General features: G+C 48.6%; 1 protein-coding gene across 1 annotated transcript; it reads left to right on the top strand.

Moving 5' to 3' along the window:
• Positions 1-912: 912 nt before the first annotated feature.
• Positions 913-18,469, top strand: LOC144173323 (glutamate receptor-like). The gene is made up of 7 exons (XM_077701806.1): positions 913-983; positions 1,761-1,851; positions 4,003-4,164; positions 7,094-7,235; positions 9,211-9,434; positions 13,922-14,205; positions 17,785-18,469. The coding sequence occupies exons 2-7, from the start codon at positions 1,837-1,839 to the stop codon at positions 18,086-18,088; spliced, it is 1,131 nt and encodes a 376-aa protein (XP_077557932.1). The 5' UTR covers positions 913-983; positions 1,761-1,836; the 3' UTR covers positions 18,089-18,469.
• The last annotated feature ends 645 nt before the right edge of the window (positions 18,470-19,114 follow it).

Raw genomic sequence — 19,114 nt, 5'->3', positions numbered from 1 at the left:
TGCTCCAAACCGGGTGTCTCGATGCGAACGCTGCCGTACGGCGAAGACGCGCGTTAATCGAGGCACACTACTTCAACGTTTATAGAACCGCGTTTCCCTACTCCACGTGCGTTGCAAGCAGAACGTGGAAACTATCTAGTGGAACCTTGCGTAACTGCATTTCTTAAAATGGCGCCAGAAGCTAAAGTGGCGCGGGCGACAGCAGGCGACGGCGGTGTGAATTCTTTTTCTGCAGTTGATGAAGTATTTTTTTTTTCGCAAAAGTCAAGCATGTTTGAATTTTTATAAAGGAACACTGCAAATATCACTTCTGTATTAATTTGTTGTCTCATAATTGCGTAATGTCTTGTTCTTCTTCAACAATGTTGACAAGTATGAACATTACACCGGACCAAGACGGGTAGATTTAGCTGTGACTATATAAGACTATTGCGCAGGCATTCTTTTGCTTTGGCCGGGTGGCTGAATCGAGTCACAGACAGACAGACGGACAGACATACAGACATACAGACAGACCAAAATTTCTGGGTGTAAGTAGCCCAAGAAAGACTATCGTCTTTAAAAAAATAAAATCTTGGCAAAAGATGGGAGATAGTTGAGTAGAAAATAACCTGCGGACACGGGGCAAAATTCAATCGTAACACGGTGTCTTCAACTGATCTGTAAAAGGGGTTGCTTAGAGAAACAGAAAACCGAAAAAAAAAAAACTCGTCCTCGCAAAAGTTTCAATGAGGGGCTTACTCTGATCGGTTGCATGCGCACTGGAAGCACAACCAGAAACTTTGAAACAGGGCCAAAGTTTGTTCGTGACTTTTTTAATGTTACAATATCACATATAGGCTGCTTAGGCGCACAGAAACCAATACGTTCCCTTTCTTGCAGTACCTTCCTTATATTGACTACAAAGTCGAGAACGGCAACGTCCGGCTGCTTGGTTTTATAGGAGAGATTGCCCACGCCACGGTAGACTCCCTGAGACTGAAGTAAGTAATGATCGTTGCACCATATATAGTAGGTATATCTGCAGCAGTTAGGTCCTAGGCCTACTGAAGGCGAATTTCTCCAGTTTTGTTGCTCAACCGCGTCGGTGTAGCTTTAAGAGTTTGGCTAGTTACGTTGCCACACACGGAAAATTGCTCAAAACAGCCGCACTGACAAGGCGACAGCGCACTTACCTATAACTGCTGAGTGTACAACCTTTATTGCAAGTTCAAATTTATTAAGGACGCGGCTTCGATTCCCGGCGGCCGTGGCGGGCGCTTTTCTGATGGAGGCGAAAAGTGATAACGCCGTGTATTCGAGATTTCGGCGCGCGTTAAAGATCCCCAGGTGGTCAAAATTAATCCGGAGCCCTCCACTACGGCGCGCCCCATCGCCTGTATAGCGTCGACGCGTTAAACCTCATAATGAACCAAGCTCAAATTTATAGCTACCGTCAACCTCACAGGTATTGGGAGAGAGGCCTCTGTGTTAAAAGATGTCCCCAAGAACTTTCCTTGAGCGGACTTCGGAAGACGTGCAATGTCACGTTAAATGCACTCCATGGCACGCCTATCTAGCAACAACGCTTGTAAGCTTGTGTCCAGGCACTGCCGGGTGATAAAGGGATGGGACTGGGCTCTAAAGGAGGGTTAGAACGATGAACCGTGACACTATCAAAGTTCACCTGGGCACCAGAATGCTGTGACCTCTGTATTTAGTGACCAGACGTTATATGCGTACCCTAACCGGTACTTCCTGTTGCCCTTTACTTTTTGAAGTTACACTTTCGTCAAGCCGAAGTACGGCACCTTCGGGGGTGAGTCTGTGAACAACACATGGCCTGGAATCGTGGGAATGCTGGTCAAGAACGTGAGTACAACGTTTGCTCTATATGACGCGATATGTGGAAGTCGTCGATCTATAGGCTCAACAGGCACCACTTAAACGGTCTGTCTGCTCCAATGTAACCCTCGCTATGTACGAGAAGCCAGACTCCAAGACGCCGAAGCACTTAGGTCCAGCTTAGGCCGGGTTCATACTGTTGCCACAACTGTCGTAATAACTTAAAAAAAATGACGCCATTTCACGTCTCAGCCAACCTAACTACGTGACACGCCATTTTTTACGTACATAGATCACGATATGTCTTTTGCGTCAGTAGTCTGAACATAACCTTATAGGTCTGCTTACTGACCCGTTACAAATATCGTCGGGATCAATGTGAAAAAGAATCAGAAGAAAATATTTGTAATGGGAAGTATGGTGAAAAAAAAAAATTGGGCCCATCTCCCCGCGAGGGGGACTCGAGTAAATGCATCGCATAGGGGGTGGGTGTATTGCGTTAGCGTTTAGTGTAAGGGGAGTTGGTGGTAGTGAATGCGTTGTATCAGCAGCTTCTTGACGTAGTTTGAATGAGTCAAGGATATAAGGCGAGTTCGTAGCCTTTCATTCTGTGTCGGTTTTGTGGCGCAGTGGGAAGAGCACCATGTACCTCGCGTTCCGCCCACAGGTAGGGAATGCGTTGTATCAGCAGCTTCTTGACGTAGTTTGAATGAGTCAAGGATATAAGGCGCGTTCGTAGCCTTTGATTCTGTGTCGCTTTTGTGGCGCAGTGGGAAGAGCACCATGTACCTCGCGTTCCGCCCACAGGGTCGTGGGATCGAAACCAGGCGCCGATAACTATTATTTTTTTTATATAGTGTAGGGGGAGGGGTGCGGACCTGTTGTTGAGAGCGAGGAGGGTAGCGTGATGCGGGAGAGGAGGAGTGGGGGAGAGGGCGCACCTGCGCGCTGAGCTGTTGCGGACGGACGGCGGACGCTACATGTGAGTTAAAGAAATGCTCTGCATTTAAAACAAGGCAGTACCATCGTAGTTCTCAAATGTCAAGAGACCATTCAGTGCGCTATATCTATACTGTAACCTTATTTATATATTGTAGCTCCGAAAACAAAATGACCTGTTTCTACGTCAAATGATTATTTTTTTGGGTTGTAAGTCTGTTTGGTTTGTTTCCGTATTTGTTGTATACAATGGCGAAATAGAACGGGGGGAAGGGGGGGTTAATAAAAGCGAATTGTTATTTCACGTACTTTAAATGGTTGTGGGGACAATGGTAAAAAATCAAAAGAGGAATCTACAGCCGGTAAACTTCTCTTTGTTCCGTTCCTCAAGCAATCTCTTGGTTTCCAAATTGATTCGTCAAGTTCGGTGATTAGGGTCTAGCAAATCACTCACGGCTTGTACAGGAACAGAACAACTATTACACCAGGTTTCGACAGTAATTCGAGAGGTTTGCTACAGACGTTTGAACTTTAAGGCTAGTCCTTTGTTTAGGATATGCACTGGTTAGCTGCACAATAATGTGCGATATTTTGCGTTGAAATACTGGTTCAAAGAAGGCGCCACTAAAAAGATACAGCGGAACACTCACTCTCCGTGTCATGTCATAGCCACCCCGTTCCCCCCCCCCCCCTCTAAATTTCAGCCCACAGGACTGTTGTGGATTCTATGGCTCCATGGAGATAAAAAGCCACACAGAGATATTTTAAGAACGCTCGAGATTATAGAAAATGGACAGAACCGCTTAGTTTTTCCCCTTACGTTATCAACGTTTTTAGCACTCCCTATTCGACCATGTCTGATTTGTATCTGCATTTTCAGCCTTATAAGGAAACTTCGAGTATAGAAGCGATATTGGTGCATGTAAAACTTCGTGCCTACGCGTGCGGCACTCAGAATATTTCTGAACAAGTTCTAGTATCCAAAAAGAACCTGCCAGACCATCCGACCCGTTTTTTTTTTTTGCACCGTTTCAAGAATCTCAACAGGGTTTTATTGAACATTATGTACAAACAACACATTCAGCATTCCACAGCTAGATACGGAAGAATTGCGCGAATGGGTTAAAGTTTTCTGTTTGTTTTTGAAATTTCGGCAGACCTGAACAATGTTGCAAGGTCTCCGTCGATGTTTCTCTCTCTCTCTCTCCCTCCCTCTCCCTCCGCGGCTCTGTCCGGCAGGAGGCAGACATCGCTCCGGGTCCCCTGGTGGTGACGTCACAGCGCGTGTCGGTAGCCGACCCCACGGTGCCCTACTCGTACGAAGAGATGATGATCCTCGCAGGCAGGCCCAAGCAGTTCAGCAGCAACCTATTCAGCCTCGCCTTCACTTTCTCCCCCGTGGTGAGCGAACCCTTTCCTTCCGCCTTCTTATATGCCCGCCATGGTGGCTTTATGCATTGCGAGCTGCACTGTTGCACGTTCGGTCACCACACTTCGAAGCCGTGGGTTTGTTTTTTGGTGGGTGCAAAAATACACACGAAAGCAACACTGCGTTGCTGATGGCGTTTGCCGCACTTGAAGAAAAGCGAGCGAGCCTGAGTTAATATTCAGCTTTTTGCTACAACATGCCTCGAGGCACATGTGTGGCTTCTACGCACTCAACTCTAGAGTCGAGTTTCTAGACCTGCCCTCTTCTAGGCCGAACGCAGGGTACCACGCGCCGCCGTGTGCTGAATATTTGAGGTTTTTTTTTTTTTTTCGAAGTGAGCCAGATACACCTAACGCAAATTTGAGAAACAAGCGGATGTTTGTTACCGGACCTAAATGCAGCGCCTTCAAAACTATTATATGATATATTTTACCTATCAGCCAGGGGAAGTTTATGGCCACGAGTAATTAATATTATGCCGTGAATTTGAGCAGTACTGGGGTGATAAGTTTGAATTTGACTCACATTGAATTGAAGCAATCAAGTTGATGCTGCATCCTTATGAAAACTTTATTTAAATTGACCTTCAAGCATTGTACGATTGAGTTTTGGTGGAAAAGGCATTAAAATATGCAACAGGGCCTCAATAACAGTGCAAATATGCATGGAGAGCGGGCGAGTCCTTTTGGAACCATTACATGCTCTTTTCGAATCCTTCCCTAGGATAATTATCTTGGGCACGCCTCAAGGCACTAGCGAAGCAAGCAAGGTCTTCATTGCTTTGCCATGAATTTCCAAAACGCCTCACAAGAAGGCGGCTCATATCTTATTCTTCGCCTTAATGAAGTGGTTCCTACTTTCAGAGCAAGGGGGGGGGGGGGGATTTACCAGGGCTTATAAGCGGCGGCTATTTAGTTAAATACTGAAATGGTAAATATGGGAGTAAAAAAATAAAAATAGCCAGAATTATTTCGTAGGAACGGGGGTGATGAAATGAAATCATTGTTTCACATATCTGTTTAATTTCGTTCACTTCTTCCGTTCACTTCATCGTTGACATTTGGGGACAGATATCTTTCAACGATCTTCTAATTGCCGTCTGAATTCATAATAAGCCAGCTCCGAAATGCAAAAACAAAACAAAAACAAAGAAAACTGCCGAAAACACCCACGAAACAGTCTGAACAGTCAAGCCAAAAGCAAACTCCCATTGGACAAATGCATTGGTTCATTTTGATTCGTGACACAGCAGGAAGTGGCTCATTTTCGTTACGAACTACGATCTGCGTACACGTCTACAGGGCGTTATCTCAACTATTTTCTAGCCACCCATTTCTTTGAGAAAGTTGCGAGTTTTTCTTTGCACTGCCGCTTTATCCGACTCACTTTCGGTTTCCGGCCGGATCTGGCTCTGTTCGAAAAAAAAAAAAAAAAACGCCTCATTTGTTAGTGCGTCTTTCCTGCCTTCACACTAGGCATAGCCGTAAGCCAGTAGTGTAAGTTTTCGATATCATCTGGTCAGTTCTGGGCACTAACATCACTGCGATAGTACGTTCAATATTTGTGATTTAGAAAGCATGGTCCAGACAACAATGTTCGCTAGGATACTGACACAGGGTCACGATTCTTTTGCGAACTATAAACTATAAAAAGAACACCATGAGCGCATAGCAGGGACGCTTGCAAGAGATAAGTGAAACGGCGAAAACAGGATCGAAAGGACGACAGTGGCCTTAAATTATGTATTTAGCATTTTTTACAAGGGGTGAAAAAAATTCTGAGTTCCGCTCTGCCCATCCATTGCAAGTCATCACAAAAGGAACAACAAAGGTTCTGAACTTGTTCGTGGGTTTCTCTTTGCTGGTGTTTATATATTTAACGAAAATATCTGTGAATTATTTACTGCTGATAGGATTTTTTTTTCTGCCAAAAGATTTACCTTCTTGCGACTTGTTTATTGCGGAAAGCAAGATAGCAGTGGCTCTCAGCGGGCCAGTCTCCGCATAAAAATAATGCAATACAAATTTTTTTTAGAATATATGGAAGTTACGAAGTCAGACCAGCGAGCCTATCCTGACACCGAAGTGAGTATATGCCTAATTCGGAGCGTCCTCATCATCACATCTTACACGGTCTTTCCTGTCCGCAGTTGTGGTATCTGTATACGGCGCTGGACATGCTCTTAGCTTCAAAACCATCACGAATAGGGTGATACTTTGATCATCGCTGCTAACTATGAAAAGGGTGAAGGGCCCACCGGTTTTTGAAAAAAATAGATTTGACCTTCTAATTTTGAGAATGCCTGTTGAAACATTTTAACTGATAAAAAAAGCCCTTCGTTCGATTCTACTGTTACTTCTGCTACTACCAGTGCTACCATTTACCATAATGCTGTTATAATAATTTATTGCTAAAACTCTTAGGCTAGTTACCCCGAAATCTATCTATCTATCTATCTATCTATCTACCTATCTATCTATCTATCTATCTATCTATCTATCTATCTATCTATCTATCTATCTATCTATCTATCTATCTATCTATCTATCTATCTATCTATCTATCTATCTATCTATCTATCTATCTATCTATCTATCTATCTATCTATCTATCTATCTATCTATCTATCTATCTATCTATCTATCTATCTATCTATCTATCTATCTATCTATCTATCTATCTATCTATCTATCTATCTATCTATCTATCTATCTATCTATCTATCTGTTTGCTGTCTGTCTGTCTGTCGCGCGTGACGGGGTGAACGGGTAACCGGTGATTACGAGTGACACGACAAAAGGTGCCCTGCCGTGGTCCTGAAAAAGTCGCCCAGATGTTTCGTGCGGAAGCTCGGGCCTGGCGGAACCTTTTAAGTTGTTGTCCGGATTGCGCGTACGCCAGGTGTGGCTGATGATCGTCGTTAGCCTGATCGTGTGCGGCCTATCCCACTACGTTATCGAGAGAGTGCTCAAGACGAACTTCAAGATGGCGCGAGGACCGGGTTACTTCATCTGGCTCTTCCTCAGCAGTCTTCTCTCCGAAGGTAAGCCACAACTGGCGACATCCGATTGAACACTCAATGTTCCAGAAATTGTTCATACTCACGGGACTTTACTTTCAATCTAGCGTATTGAAACTTGCTAATAAGGTTCAAGCCAACGCCAGCAAGGACACTTGCATGGTTTAAAAAAGGCTGCGATGAAATGTGTAACAAAATTCACGTTCTGCGATGAGCATTTCCTTTCCCCCACAGGAGGCTTCTCCGCACTGCCTAAAGTTAATTTATTGCTAACGGCTTCTGGCAAACATTAGAGCGACTGAAAATGTTTCCCTTCTTTTAAAACAAAACAGGCGATAGATAGTTCGACAAATATTTGTTACTGTTAAAGTGTTTGCGTCATGACCCAGTGCAAACCCAGGGCTGCACGAGGAGCCGGAGGTCACACGGCCTCACGGGCTGCCCGCTGTGCACCTGCATGTAGCCACGGCTTTGTATTGCGTCGGGTCGAGAACAACAGGGCCGGGGAGTAGAATCGGCAAAGAGTAATTCCTTCCCCTACCGCTTTCACCCACAGAGTCCGGCAAACTCTAAATTATTATTAAATGCGAATGCATTTATTAGTCGGGGGTTGTCGTGCGTTGGTCGGCGTGCGCCTAGCAACAGCTGTGGCGCGTGGCGCGCCTAGCAACCGGAGCAGGTGGTAGCTCGGGCGGGAGTAGCTGAGGGCAAGGGGAGAGGAGGAGCGCGCTCGGCGTATGAGGGCTCTCGCATCGCGGAGCTCGGGTGGAGTAGCGGAGAGTGAGTGGAGAGGAGGAGCGTGCTCGGGCTTGCGAGGGCGCTCGCATCGCGGAGCTCGGCCGAGAGAGCTCGCGCGCTTAAATGCGAATGCATTTCTTAGTCGGGGGTTGTCGTGCGTTGGCCGGCGTGCGCCTAGCAACCTGAGCAGGTGGTAGCTCGGGCGGGAGTAGCGGAGGGAAAGGGGAGAGGAGGAGCGCGCTCGGCGTGTGAGGGCGCTCGCATCGCGGAGCTCGGGCGGAGTAGCGGAGAGTGAGTGGAGAGGAGGAGCGCGCTCGGGCTTGTGAGGGCGCTCGCATCGCGGAGCTCGCGCGCGGGGCGGGCGTGTTGCGCGGGTCTCTCTCTCCTCTCCGCTTACCCTCTCTCCGCTCGCTGCGCTCGGAAAAATATATATAAATGCAGTGGAGCGCGCGCCTCTCTCCGTGACTGCTTGCCGCAGCGCACTCATCGGTGCACCCAATGCATTCGCATTCCCGCACGATCCCCTTCGGGGAGGTGGGGGGAGTTTTTTATCACTTCTCACATTTGGCTGGCACAGCGCCATGAAAAGGGAACGTAGTTGCTTCAACTGGGGGCGCAAAAAGCTTTGGATTGGACGCCATTTCGTGGCATTGCAGCACACCAAGTTTACGTTAGGGTTCCTGCATGTTCCGCCACTCCGGCAGGGCGCGGATGGTATTGGAGGAACCCTGGCACCTGCCGTTCCCCGTTGAAGCAATGCGCTTCTGCAGTGAAAACAGAAAACAATAAGCGGCATTTGCCCACTGTTCGAAGAATGCATGGCAAGGATAAACGTGCACGAGTAGTTCTTTGAACTCCAGGGTTTTCTGAACTGTATTTTGGCATAGTTTGTAGTCCAGGTGAGAAATACAGTATCACGTTTAAAAATGGTTCAGCATGGCTCCGGAGAGATGGAAGAGGCCATGCGTAGCTTGATAGGAAGCAGCGTCTTACGTTAAAAAAATGTTTGATCGGTCTAGAAAGTATTTGCGCAAAGTTAGCATTCAAGTTAAGAGCTTGCTATGTGCCAACAATTTTTATAAATTGCTCCTATTTCGCAAAGTTCCAGCAAGATGCAGACTCCTGTGAGAAATGCTTACACACTGTGTCTGTTGCAGGCATTCAACAAAGTCTTTCTTCCTTCCTTACGTAACGACTCTCAACCTGCATACGTTTTTTTCCCTCTCCGTTCTCCCATCTCCCAATGTATTTCGTGCGTTAGCCGTGTCTCGCTGGGGCAAGCCGAGTCCGGTGAGCCAGCGGCTGGTGACGTGCTTCTGGCTCTTGGGGGCGATCCTGGTGACCACGTTCTTCACCGCTTTCATGAAGGCCAGCCTGCTCGTAAAGCAAGACATGGAACGGATTTGGGACATCGAGGACCTCTCCCGCGAAGAGAAGATTCGGCCCGTGCTCCTGCGGGGCTCAGGTTTCTACCAGGCCATGAAGGTGCGTGCTTTCCCGGGCGAATGGAAGACGAACGTAACAGTACGCACCAGAGTATTCTAAATCAGAGACTTGAGTACTTCGAGGTTAAGTAACGGTGTGGTTTCAGCGACTGTACGATGTGTGATGATCCCTCATTAACATCATTTTATAACCCGCCGTGGTGGCTCAGTGGCTAAGGCGTTGCACTGCTGAGCACGAGATCGCGGGCTCGATTCCCGGCCGTGGCGGTAGCTTTTCTAATGGAGGCGAAAAGCAAAAAAATCTCCCCCCCCCCCTCCCCGAAGGGGATCGTGCGGAAATGCGAATGCATTGGGTGCACCGATGAGTGCACTGCGGCAAGCAGTCAGGGAGAGAGGCGCGCGCTCCACTGCATTTATATATATTTTTCCGAGCGCAGCGAACGGAGAGAGGGTACGCGGAGAGGAGAGAGAGACCCGCGCAACACGCCCGCCCCGCGCGCGAGCTCTCTCCACCGAGCTCCGCGATGCGAGCGCCCTCACAAGCCCGAGCGCGCTCCTCCTCTCCACTCACTCTCCGCTACTTCACCCGAGCTCCGCGATGCGAGCGCCCTCACATGCCGAGTGCGCTCCTCCTCTCCCCTTGCCCTCCGCTACCCCCGCCCGAGCTACCACCCGCTCCGGTTGCTAGGCGCACGCCGGCCAACGCACGACAACCCCCGACTAAGAAATGCATTCGCATTTAGGCGCGCGAGCTCTCTCCGCCGAGCTCCGCGATGCGAGCGCCCTCACAAGCCCGAGCGCGCTCCTCCTCTCCACTCACTCTCCGCTACTCCTCCCGAGCTCCGCGATGCGAGCGCCCTCACACGCCGAGCGCGCTCCTCCTCTCCCCTTGCCCTCCGCTACTCCCGCCCGAGCTACCACCTGCTCCGGTTGCTAGGCGCGCCACGCGCCACAGCTGTTGCTAGGCGCACGCCGGCCAACGCACGACAACCCCCGACTAAGAAATGCATTCGCATTTAAAACGCCCGTGTGTACGAGATTTCGGCGCACGTTAAAGATCCCCAGGTGGTCAAAATTAATCCGGAGCCCTCCACTACGGCGCGCCTCATCACCTGCGTTGCGTCGGCGTGTTAAACCTTACAATCAATCAATCAATCAATCAATCAACATCATTTTATAAGCGATGCTTCCTTAGCTGGCCCGTATCGAATTAAATTACAAAATACAAAAATTATGTTCAGGATCATGTTGCATTTGTTGCTGCGTCTACTCGAACATCAATTGTGTTCTGTACTCGCTGTCTGCAGGCCTGCATTTGTCTGCAGATTTAGGATTGCGCTCAATTGAGAATTGAGGGAGGTGAAGTCAAACCTAACTCCCCGTGCTGAAGGAATCTAGAACGGCCTACATAAGTATTCAGTGTGGTCAAAATTATTCTCATAAATTATCATTACGTTTATCAACCAACACCGTTAAGGCATCCTTCGACGGTGACTGTTTCGCGGCTGAAGCTTCAATGCCTACATATTGTGGAACAACCCTTAAACCTCTGGTGCAGCTCTTTTTTGACCCGTTATGTCCTTGTGCGAGCGTTAAGACACAATTCCCGATTTGTTGTACCTCGTTGCTACACACGTTTTGTTTGTTTTGTGAGACTTCATATGGCCTAAATAAATTCAGGAAATCTTGCAGTCACGCGCGAGACTTGAATGTCGAAGCTTTTGTTGGTGAGCCTTGCCGGACACATACTTCAGTTTCACTATCATTATTTATTTGCATAGTTGCGGTGCTCGTGATATGCATCCAAGAGGTCGTCGTCTTCTTCGCGGCGAGGGGTGGATGCAAAGTCATCCTTATCGTTGTAGACTTCCACCAGCTCAACTGGCGAAGCTTGTGCTAAGTCGCGCAAGGCTTAAACCATAGCGAAGCGGCAGGATTTCTTTATACGTGAGCACTGAAGGACACATCACCACGCGTTTGTACAAGTTTGAAATTGTTTATCTAAATGTTCCATCTTATAGCTTTGCACTGTGCCAGTAGTGGTCATCATCATATGCATCGATATTGTCGTGTTCCTGAGGCCAAGCATTGCTTGGTAGCACTTGGCGACAACGCTGGAGTTTTTTTTTCTTTTAAGCCACTGCGCATGCCGGGAATTCTCGCGCTTCGAATTTTTACACGAAAGTGTTTTATTTCGGGGTACAACAAGACCCCACCGACGTCATATCCGTCACAGAAAAGACATCGCCAGAAAAAGTTTCACTGACGCGGCGGCGCTAGGTTTCGAGCACATGATCACTCTAGCCGCAACTGGAGGTGTCAGACGCTTTGCTGAATTGGCTATGACTCACGCCTGTTTAGCTCTACAAACGCGCCTTATACCCTTTCCTATAAGAATATCTATTCAGATGGGCTGTCGTCTAGGCGAGGTGAAGCGAAGTAGTGCGTTGTGACGCTGATAAGCACCAATAGTCGGCGCTACTGCTGCGGGCGGCGAACTGTTGTCTCTCGCGTTCCACAACCTGAGCTCTTCGAAACTCAACCGTCTGCCGTACACGCCACGGAGCACTGCCCAAGTGGCCGCACCTTTACCGAAGCTACCCGGTAGCAGGACTTCTGTCTCCACGTTTACCCACAAGACGGCTGCCGACCCGCAAATGATGCTCTTTCACTGCAGCGGACCGTGAATACACCAAGCAATTCGCTGAAAACCAATTCTGTTTCTTTCGCACGGTTTGCGAGCGCCTGTGGTTTCAGTCGGATTTACGAAATCCTCCGGGTCGTGTAATCCAGTGTCTAATGTTGGTGCGTCTAGCGGTGCCGTACTGATGATATATAAATGGCAATGTGCAAGTTGACATCGATGCACAATAAACATTCAACTGCTCCTGTGAAGGCCCATTTCACTTTCGTGTTGTACCGACTCCTATGAAATAGAGATCGACCAGATTTTTTTAAATATTTTTCCCTTCAACATCAAACTTATACGGCTTGTACAACAGCTCCGCTGTTAAAATTTTCGCCTCGTTACCAGATGAGATATTTCTATTTCCTCGTTACGTTACCTAAGAGGTTCCTTGCGTAAAGACTTACCTGTTTTGTTTACATCTCACTAATGGCATTTATTGCCTCTGTTATTGGGCCTCTTCGATTTACAGTCTCGGGCTCACCGCGGACTCCCCGAGAAGCAGTCCAACATTCGATTTTCCCGTGTATCCCTATGGCTTCGGGGAATCCTCGGACTACCTGCGGGCAGCCCGCGGGAAGCCAGAAGTGGAAAATCGAAGAGGCCCATTGACTTGTATTTTTCAAGAGACCGAATAAGGCTATTACAATTACTCTTAAAGGCAAGCTTTGGGACAGGTGTCGTTGGTAGTGGGGGTAATGATGATAGTGGCGCATGCGTTATGAACCGCCGACATCTTTCCGTCGATAGAAACACATTATGGCCACTGCACGAGAGCAATATGCGCCGCGTAGGAGACTGCAAACCAAGTTCACCAGCAAGAGAGAATGCGTACAGGAAGTTGACAACATTTAAAATTGAGTGTCCTGGACATAATGAGCCGCCAACACTTCCCTACGGAATCGAATGCCGTAAAACAGTTTTGCTTTGACGTACGCGGCATGCTTTTATATGGCGTGCTGTAGAAACATGTCCAGGCGCCTTTTTTAAAAAGTCCCTTAATCGTATTAACTTTTGTGTGTCAACGTGGTGAAACAACCTTTCACACTCAGCAGGGTAGAAAACATCGCTGGTAGATGATAGTATACAATGCAGAAAGCAATGCATGACAATGAAGACGGTCGAGAGGAAAACAGCGCATGCGCAGGACCTCGTTGCCCGCGCCAGCGCGCTGTCAAAGGTAGGGTAAGGAAGTTGGGGGGGGGGAGGAAGGCGGTTTGTTCACAGCGTCTTCAGAGAGAGGGAGAGAGAGAGAGAGGGAGAAAGTGCCACTTTATTCTAATGAGAATAGTCTTGTGGGTGGAGCCGTCAGTCCAGAGCTCCATTGGAGAAACCCGTCGGCATCGCCCGTTCGATCAGCTGCAGCTGTCTTCTGGGGCAAGAGCTGGCAAGTTCTCTCTCACACTACTCTCGGGAGGGGTTTTGGACAGGGTCGATGTCGGGGTTGTTTTTGCATTCCCGTGCCATGTGGTAAAGCGTGGCAGAGTCGCCGCAGTGTCTACACAGGGGATCGTACAGGGTGGAGTGTATAACGTGCAGCCTCGTAGGGTAGGGGTATGTGTTAATCTGGAGTTGAGGAAGAGCAGTCTGTTGGGGCCTAGTACGTGCTCAGAGACTGGAAAGTATCGCATTCGACCCGGCCGGTAAGGCTCTGTGATGCCCTTGAACGTGAGAAGGGGTCCTTTCCTCGTCTTCTAATGGTGACCACATAACAAGAAGTTCCGACGACGTACCCTCAAACTCCCGCAGCATCTTTACTCTTCCCTAGTTTTCCGCCGTGCTCTAGCTAATTGCCCCACGGCGTACCTTGCGGTAATCACCGGCGTGTCCTGCGGCCACAGTACACTCGGGTGGAAGCCTTCCAGAAGGTGTATCGGCGTGCCGTGGACCAGCGCGGCGTGCTGGGGGCCTCGGAGCTGTTCAGCCTGGCCACCCTGCGCGCCATCCAGGCCGAGCGGGCCGCCATGATCTTTACCCGCGTGGCGGTCAACCGGCGCCTGCACCAGTTCTGCGCACAGCTCGAGGGAGAGTTCTACTACGCCCGCCAGCCGGTCACGCAGGTGCCCATGGCCATGTTCGTGCGCAAGGGACTGCCCAGGGCACTGCGCCGCACACTCGACGACAAGTACGCTCCACTCCCCTCCCCTCCACTTTACTCCACTCACTCACTCACTCACTCACTCACTCACTCACTCACTCACTCACTCACTCACTCACTCACTCACTCACTCACTCACTCACTCACTCACTCACTCACTCACTCACTCACTCACTCACTCACTCACTCACTCACTCACTCACTCACTCACTCACTCACTCACTCACTCGAGGAAGAAGAGCGAGGAGAAAGCTTGAAAGCTTTTTATCGCAGGCTTTTATAGGTGACCGGTAAAAAGCGCGAAGGCTCACGGATGCGTCGTCTGCTTCCACGACTTCGTTTCGAGATCTTTCCTGCCCTCCCGTACGCCGGCGGCTTTCAGGCGCTTGTGTGCGTGTTGTTTATTTGTCACAGGGTGTTTACCTGTCAGATTGAGCCTCTAGTAGGGTCAATCGTTGTTATTTATGGAATTCCCGATGCTTGAGCGTTTTTCCCCCGGCGGAAACAGATAAACAACAAGCACACACGCGCGCGAAAGCAGACGGCGTATACGGGAGCCCGGAAGAGCCCCCGAAACGAAAGTGGCGGCACTCCGCGGGAAAAAACAATGTACCCATGAGCCTTTGCGCTTTTTGCCGGTCACCTATTTCTACCCCAGATGCCCCTCTCCCCCACCATATTCCCCAAGACGTGGCAAGTGCGCATTGCGCGCCAAAAAGTTGTTCATTCATTCGTTCATCACACAATGGCATTATTTCCTACTTCCAAGAAAACAAAAAGAATATACGGCCGACCACCACGGTGCGTTATCATCTGCATGACGATTAACGCCTCCCTAGCAAGAGGTGTGATGTGGAGAGATATCCCTACCACGCGATTTATAAGGGGGGAGCGTGGCGGGTCATTCCGCTGTCCATGCTGGCGAGAAGCAAAACAGGTAGCGGGGTCTCGGTGCTCATGAGGGGGGAGGCATAATGATGATCTCTCAGCTGAGACAATGATGTAACATTTGCTTCTAGGAGCGCATTGAGCAAGACGACGCTTAACCGGTTGCTAACCCTGGAAGCAGACACAGCCGCAGAATCACAATTTAAATCCCTTTGCAAGAAATAAAACAGCCCTGCATAACATTCTGTGTTTCACCCCGTGACTCGTAAGGACAGACGATCGACTTTTGTAAAGTTCATGTCGTCTAGCTCGTATAAAAGCCGGCGTCTTATTTTTACCCGGGGACAAGTTTTTAAATATCTCTTTCCATCTCACGTGCAGTTTTTTTAAAAAGTGCGTTGCCGCACGACTCGCTGTCACGATTGCCACCATTACTTTTGGCGGGCTATTCGAATGGTCGGTAGATCTAAAAATTCCCATTTTAAACGTTCTGCGGCGCTATCAGCAAACAAAACCGTTCCGGGTTAGGGTGTTTTAAGTGATTTCTTTTTATTTTGGATAAGGAAAATACAGTTAATTAAACCTGGATATAACTAAGTTGACAAAAACTTGCCCTCTTTCGTTACATGCACGCTTAGAGTTAAAGCTCGCGTGAATGAAGCAGAAACCAAACCAAAATGGTAGGCGTCAGTGATGGTGAACTCACCGTTAAAGGAGAGTGAAAAACTGCATGATTCGCGCCTGCGGCTTTCCCGCGAACTTAGTCACTTCCAAAGAAGCAAGGTCACTTACCCTCGTATTCACAAACGTAACTTAAGCATCAGTTTTACCCGCCTTTCGGCGCACGTTAAAGGAGCCATGAAGACAAAATACAAGTTGGGTTTATTATAAAGACTGCTTAGTGCCGATAACAATGATACAAATATCATCGCGATCTTCGAACAAATAACGGAGATGTTAAAGAAAACGTGTGAAGCAGTCGCGACCCCTTAGCCAATTTCCCGCAACTTTTCTATGAAGTCACGGAACCTTGTTTGTGCGATTGGCCGCCCCCTAACTGACCTATCGCGACGACACATGCCTGGACGTCTGTAATGGGGCCTCTAGTTCCATTTGAGCGCATCACTTGAATGTTAACGTGCAGTTAACGCACTGAAAATTATGTTTTATTGTTGGCCCGTATGACGTCATTTTTGGTCATAACACGTCACCGTGGCGCAAAATTTGAAAGTTTTTAAATACTTCTTGCTTTTTTTTTTCTCGTTAAAAAGACATCTTTTGTGGTTGTAATGGAGCTGATTGAGATACTGAATCCTAGTTCTTTCAAATTAAACGAAGTTGTATTTTCTCTTCATGGCTCCTTTAACGCGTTTAAAGGACCCAAATTATGCTGAAAGGCTGTTTTTTCGCTTACTTCGTGCTCTTTTCCGCACTAAAAATTGTTGAAAGTGTGCTAGCTGGGATACTGTATACCGGGAACCGACGCTCTTCTTTCTCGCCAGCGGAGATGGCATTTAAAATCGCGAGCTTGTCTTGAAAAGACAAAACTTCTCGTTTTCTGCAAGCAGAACTCATCACCGACGAACCGACACCACAGATAGCAGTGGAGACGCGCGAATACACGCCGACAGGCAGACGTATACCTATCACCTAACCGACACTGCACTGACACTGGAACGCACGCTAGTTTGCGGTGCGGGCGAAGTTCGCTAAATTAGTGCATTTCTCCAGCCGATATTAAAAAAAGTGCAAGAAACAATGGATCACCTGCGTAGCGAATTTGTTACATCAAGGTTAACAGCCGCAACGCCTTCGTTACATAAAGGTCGAGAACACATTGGTTTTAATGGGGCTGACAGCGGGGAATTGAAAAACTTCGTTAAATCCAGGAATTAGTTACATGTAGGTTCGTTACATCCAGGATTGCTGTACATTCGACGGAAAAATAGCATTGGCTTAGCTCGGCTATGCCAGGATATATATGTAGCGTGAGCTAAGGTTCAGCTGGTTATTCTTAGCTTTCACCCGCCGCGGTGGCTCAGAGGCTAAGGCGTTGCGCTGCTGAGCACGAAGTCGCGGGTTCGATTCCCGGCCGCGGCGGTCGCTTTTCTGATGGAGGCGAAAAGCAAAAATTCCCGTGTGTACGAGATTTCGGCGCACGTTAAAGATCCCCAGGTGGTCAAAATTAATCCGGAGCCCTCCACTACGGCGCGCCTCATCGCCTGCGTTGCGTCGGCGCGTTAAACCCTACAATCAATCAATATTCTTAGCTTTAATAGGATTAGCTTGAATATCATGCTTACTGCTGCTTCAATGACACACACACGGTATACGCATTAGGGGACACATGTATATTTAATTTTGCTGCATGTCTGGTTGCTTCTCTATTGCCACAAAGACGGCTCGGTGGTTCGGCGCAGCGTCAAACTTAGCTACTGCGCAATGGAGTTGCACAGCTGGGCACGCGCCGACGCCAGTGCGTCTGCCGCGGCTATGACTTCTCTGTAATGCGCAGACCGGCATGGCGCGCGCGGCGGCGGCGGCTCCCGCGCGCCAGCTGTGCGCCGTGTGACGTCACTGCTCCTCGCGCATGCGCAGCAGGGCTGTCCAGGAGCCACGCGAAACCGCTAAACCTCGGCCAGTGTAGTTCGCGCTACAAAATCGGTTGTTTGTCCCTTTAAAAGGAAGCTCTGTATTTTGTTTCGATGCTGGCTGCAGGCTGAACCAGATGCGCCAGGGCGGCCTCTTGGACAAGTGGCTGGACGAGATCTCCGCTCCGGGATGCGAAGCTGTCGTGGACAGCGCGGGATCTGCGGACTCTGCTGACGCCGAGGGAGACGGCGCCTCCGCCGGAGTTACGCACTTCCTGGCAACCTTCTTGCTGCTGGGACTCGGCCTTGCATGTTCCATCGTAGCGCTGTTCTTGGAACAGCTCGTGCATTTCCATGCCCAGAGGAAGATCAGAGCGGCAACTCTGTTACGAAAGAAAAGAAAAGGGCTTTGCAACACAGTGAACAAGTGATCTGTCCACGAAAACACTATTATGGCTCCCCAACGGCTATGCCCACTTAAACGAAAGGCTATCGATAAAGCGAGATGTCCATGGAAAGGTAAACAGAATAGGCCAAGTATAGAGGCGTTTAATAAGGACTTGCGTTAGGTACACAACTCCCCTTTCAAGTTGCAGCCTGAAGCTGACCGTTTTTCCGCAAACGTAAAACCCTAGTGCTGTTCCCCTGTAGTGAGAAATAGCAGTGCTTTACGAAAACAAAAGTTGCCTGTGACGTAGCTCACTGTAAAAATGCAAACCCCATTAAATGCAGCAGCATGTGTGCCGCGTCCCTATTTCTCGCTCGTGTAGTCCGACACTCAAGATCTAGCGAGTGCAGGGGCGCTTCTCCAGAGGCTGTTGCAAAGCTCGAGTTCTGTCAGTTTTCGGTGTATCTTCAAACATCGAAATATTTGATGTTTCTCTGAACGCGTTAGGAACACCCAATATTCATGGATGCGTCAGTATTGCCCAAGTACTTCACGCACGACACCAGAGTTCGTTCCCCACAACTGTATCTAGGCTGTTTTCGTTTTCCTGCGGCACGATTTGTTGTGCGACTTGAAGTGCAGGCAGACTTCTGACCATACTCTGTCCGCGGATCTTCCTCAAGAAAAAAATCCTCCTTTTAAATCCATGCCCTTCGAAAGCTCCCAAGGCAAAGGAAACACCCCGATCTTTTTCTTTTTTTTTTGCCATTTCCGTTAGTTATTCAGGACTTGTTTCCTTATAATGCGTAAGCATTCTTTGGCGCGTACCCCACCTAATAAGCGTCGCACACTTAACGTGACGCATCACACCTGCAAAATAAATGCATAACCTACAATAAATGGATATACTCTAGATTGAAAAGCAGCGTCGTTGAAGTAACACGCGTGCGGAATAATATCTCGAAAGCAACAGTGACAATAGCGCTTTGCCACTCATACCGCCTTCGAAATTTGGCTTGCACTCTGTCCTGAAAAGCGACAGCACCTGACACCTGATGAGAAGCTGTTA

The sequence above is a fragment of the Haemaphysalis longicornis genome, unplaced genomic scaffold, assembly GCF_048455015.1.
Source record: "Haemaphysalis longicornis isolate Haplotype H1 unplaced genomic scaffold, Haemaphysalis longicornis Haplotype H1 scaffold_3, whole genome shotgun sequence".
NCBI classification, from domain to species: domain Eukaryota; kingdom Metazoa; phylum Arthropoda; class Arachnida; order Ixodida; family Ixodidae; genus Haemaphysalis; species Haemaphysalis longicornis.
This window is presented reverse-complemented; position numbering and strand designations above follow the sequence as displayed.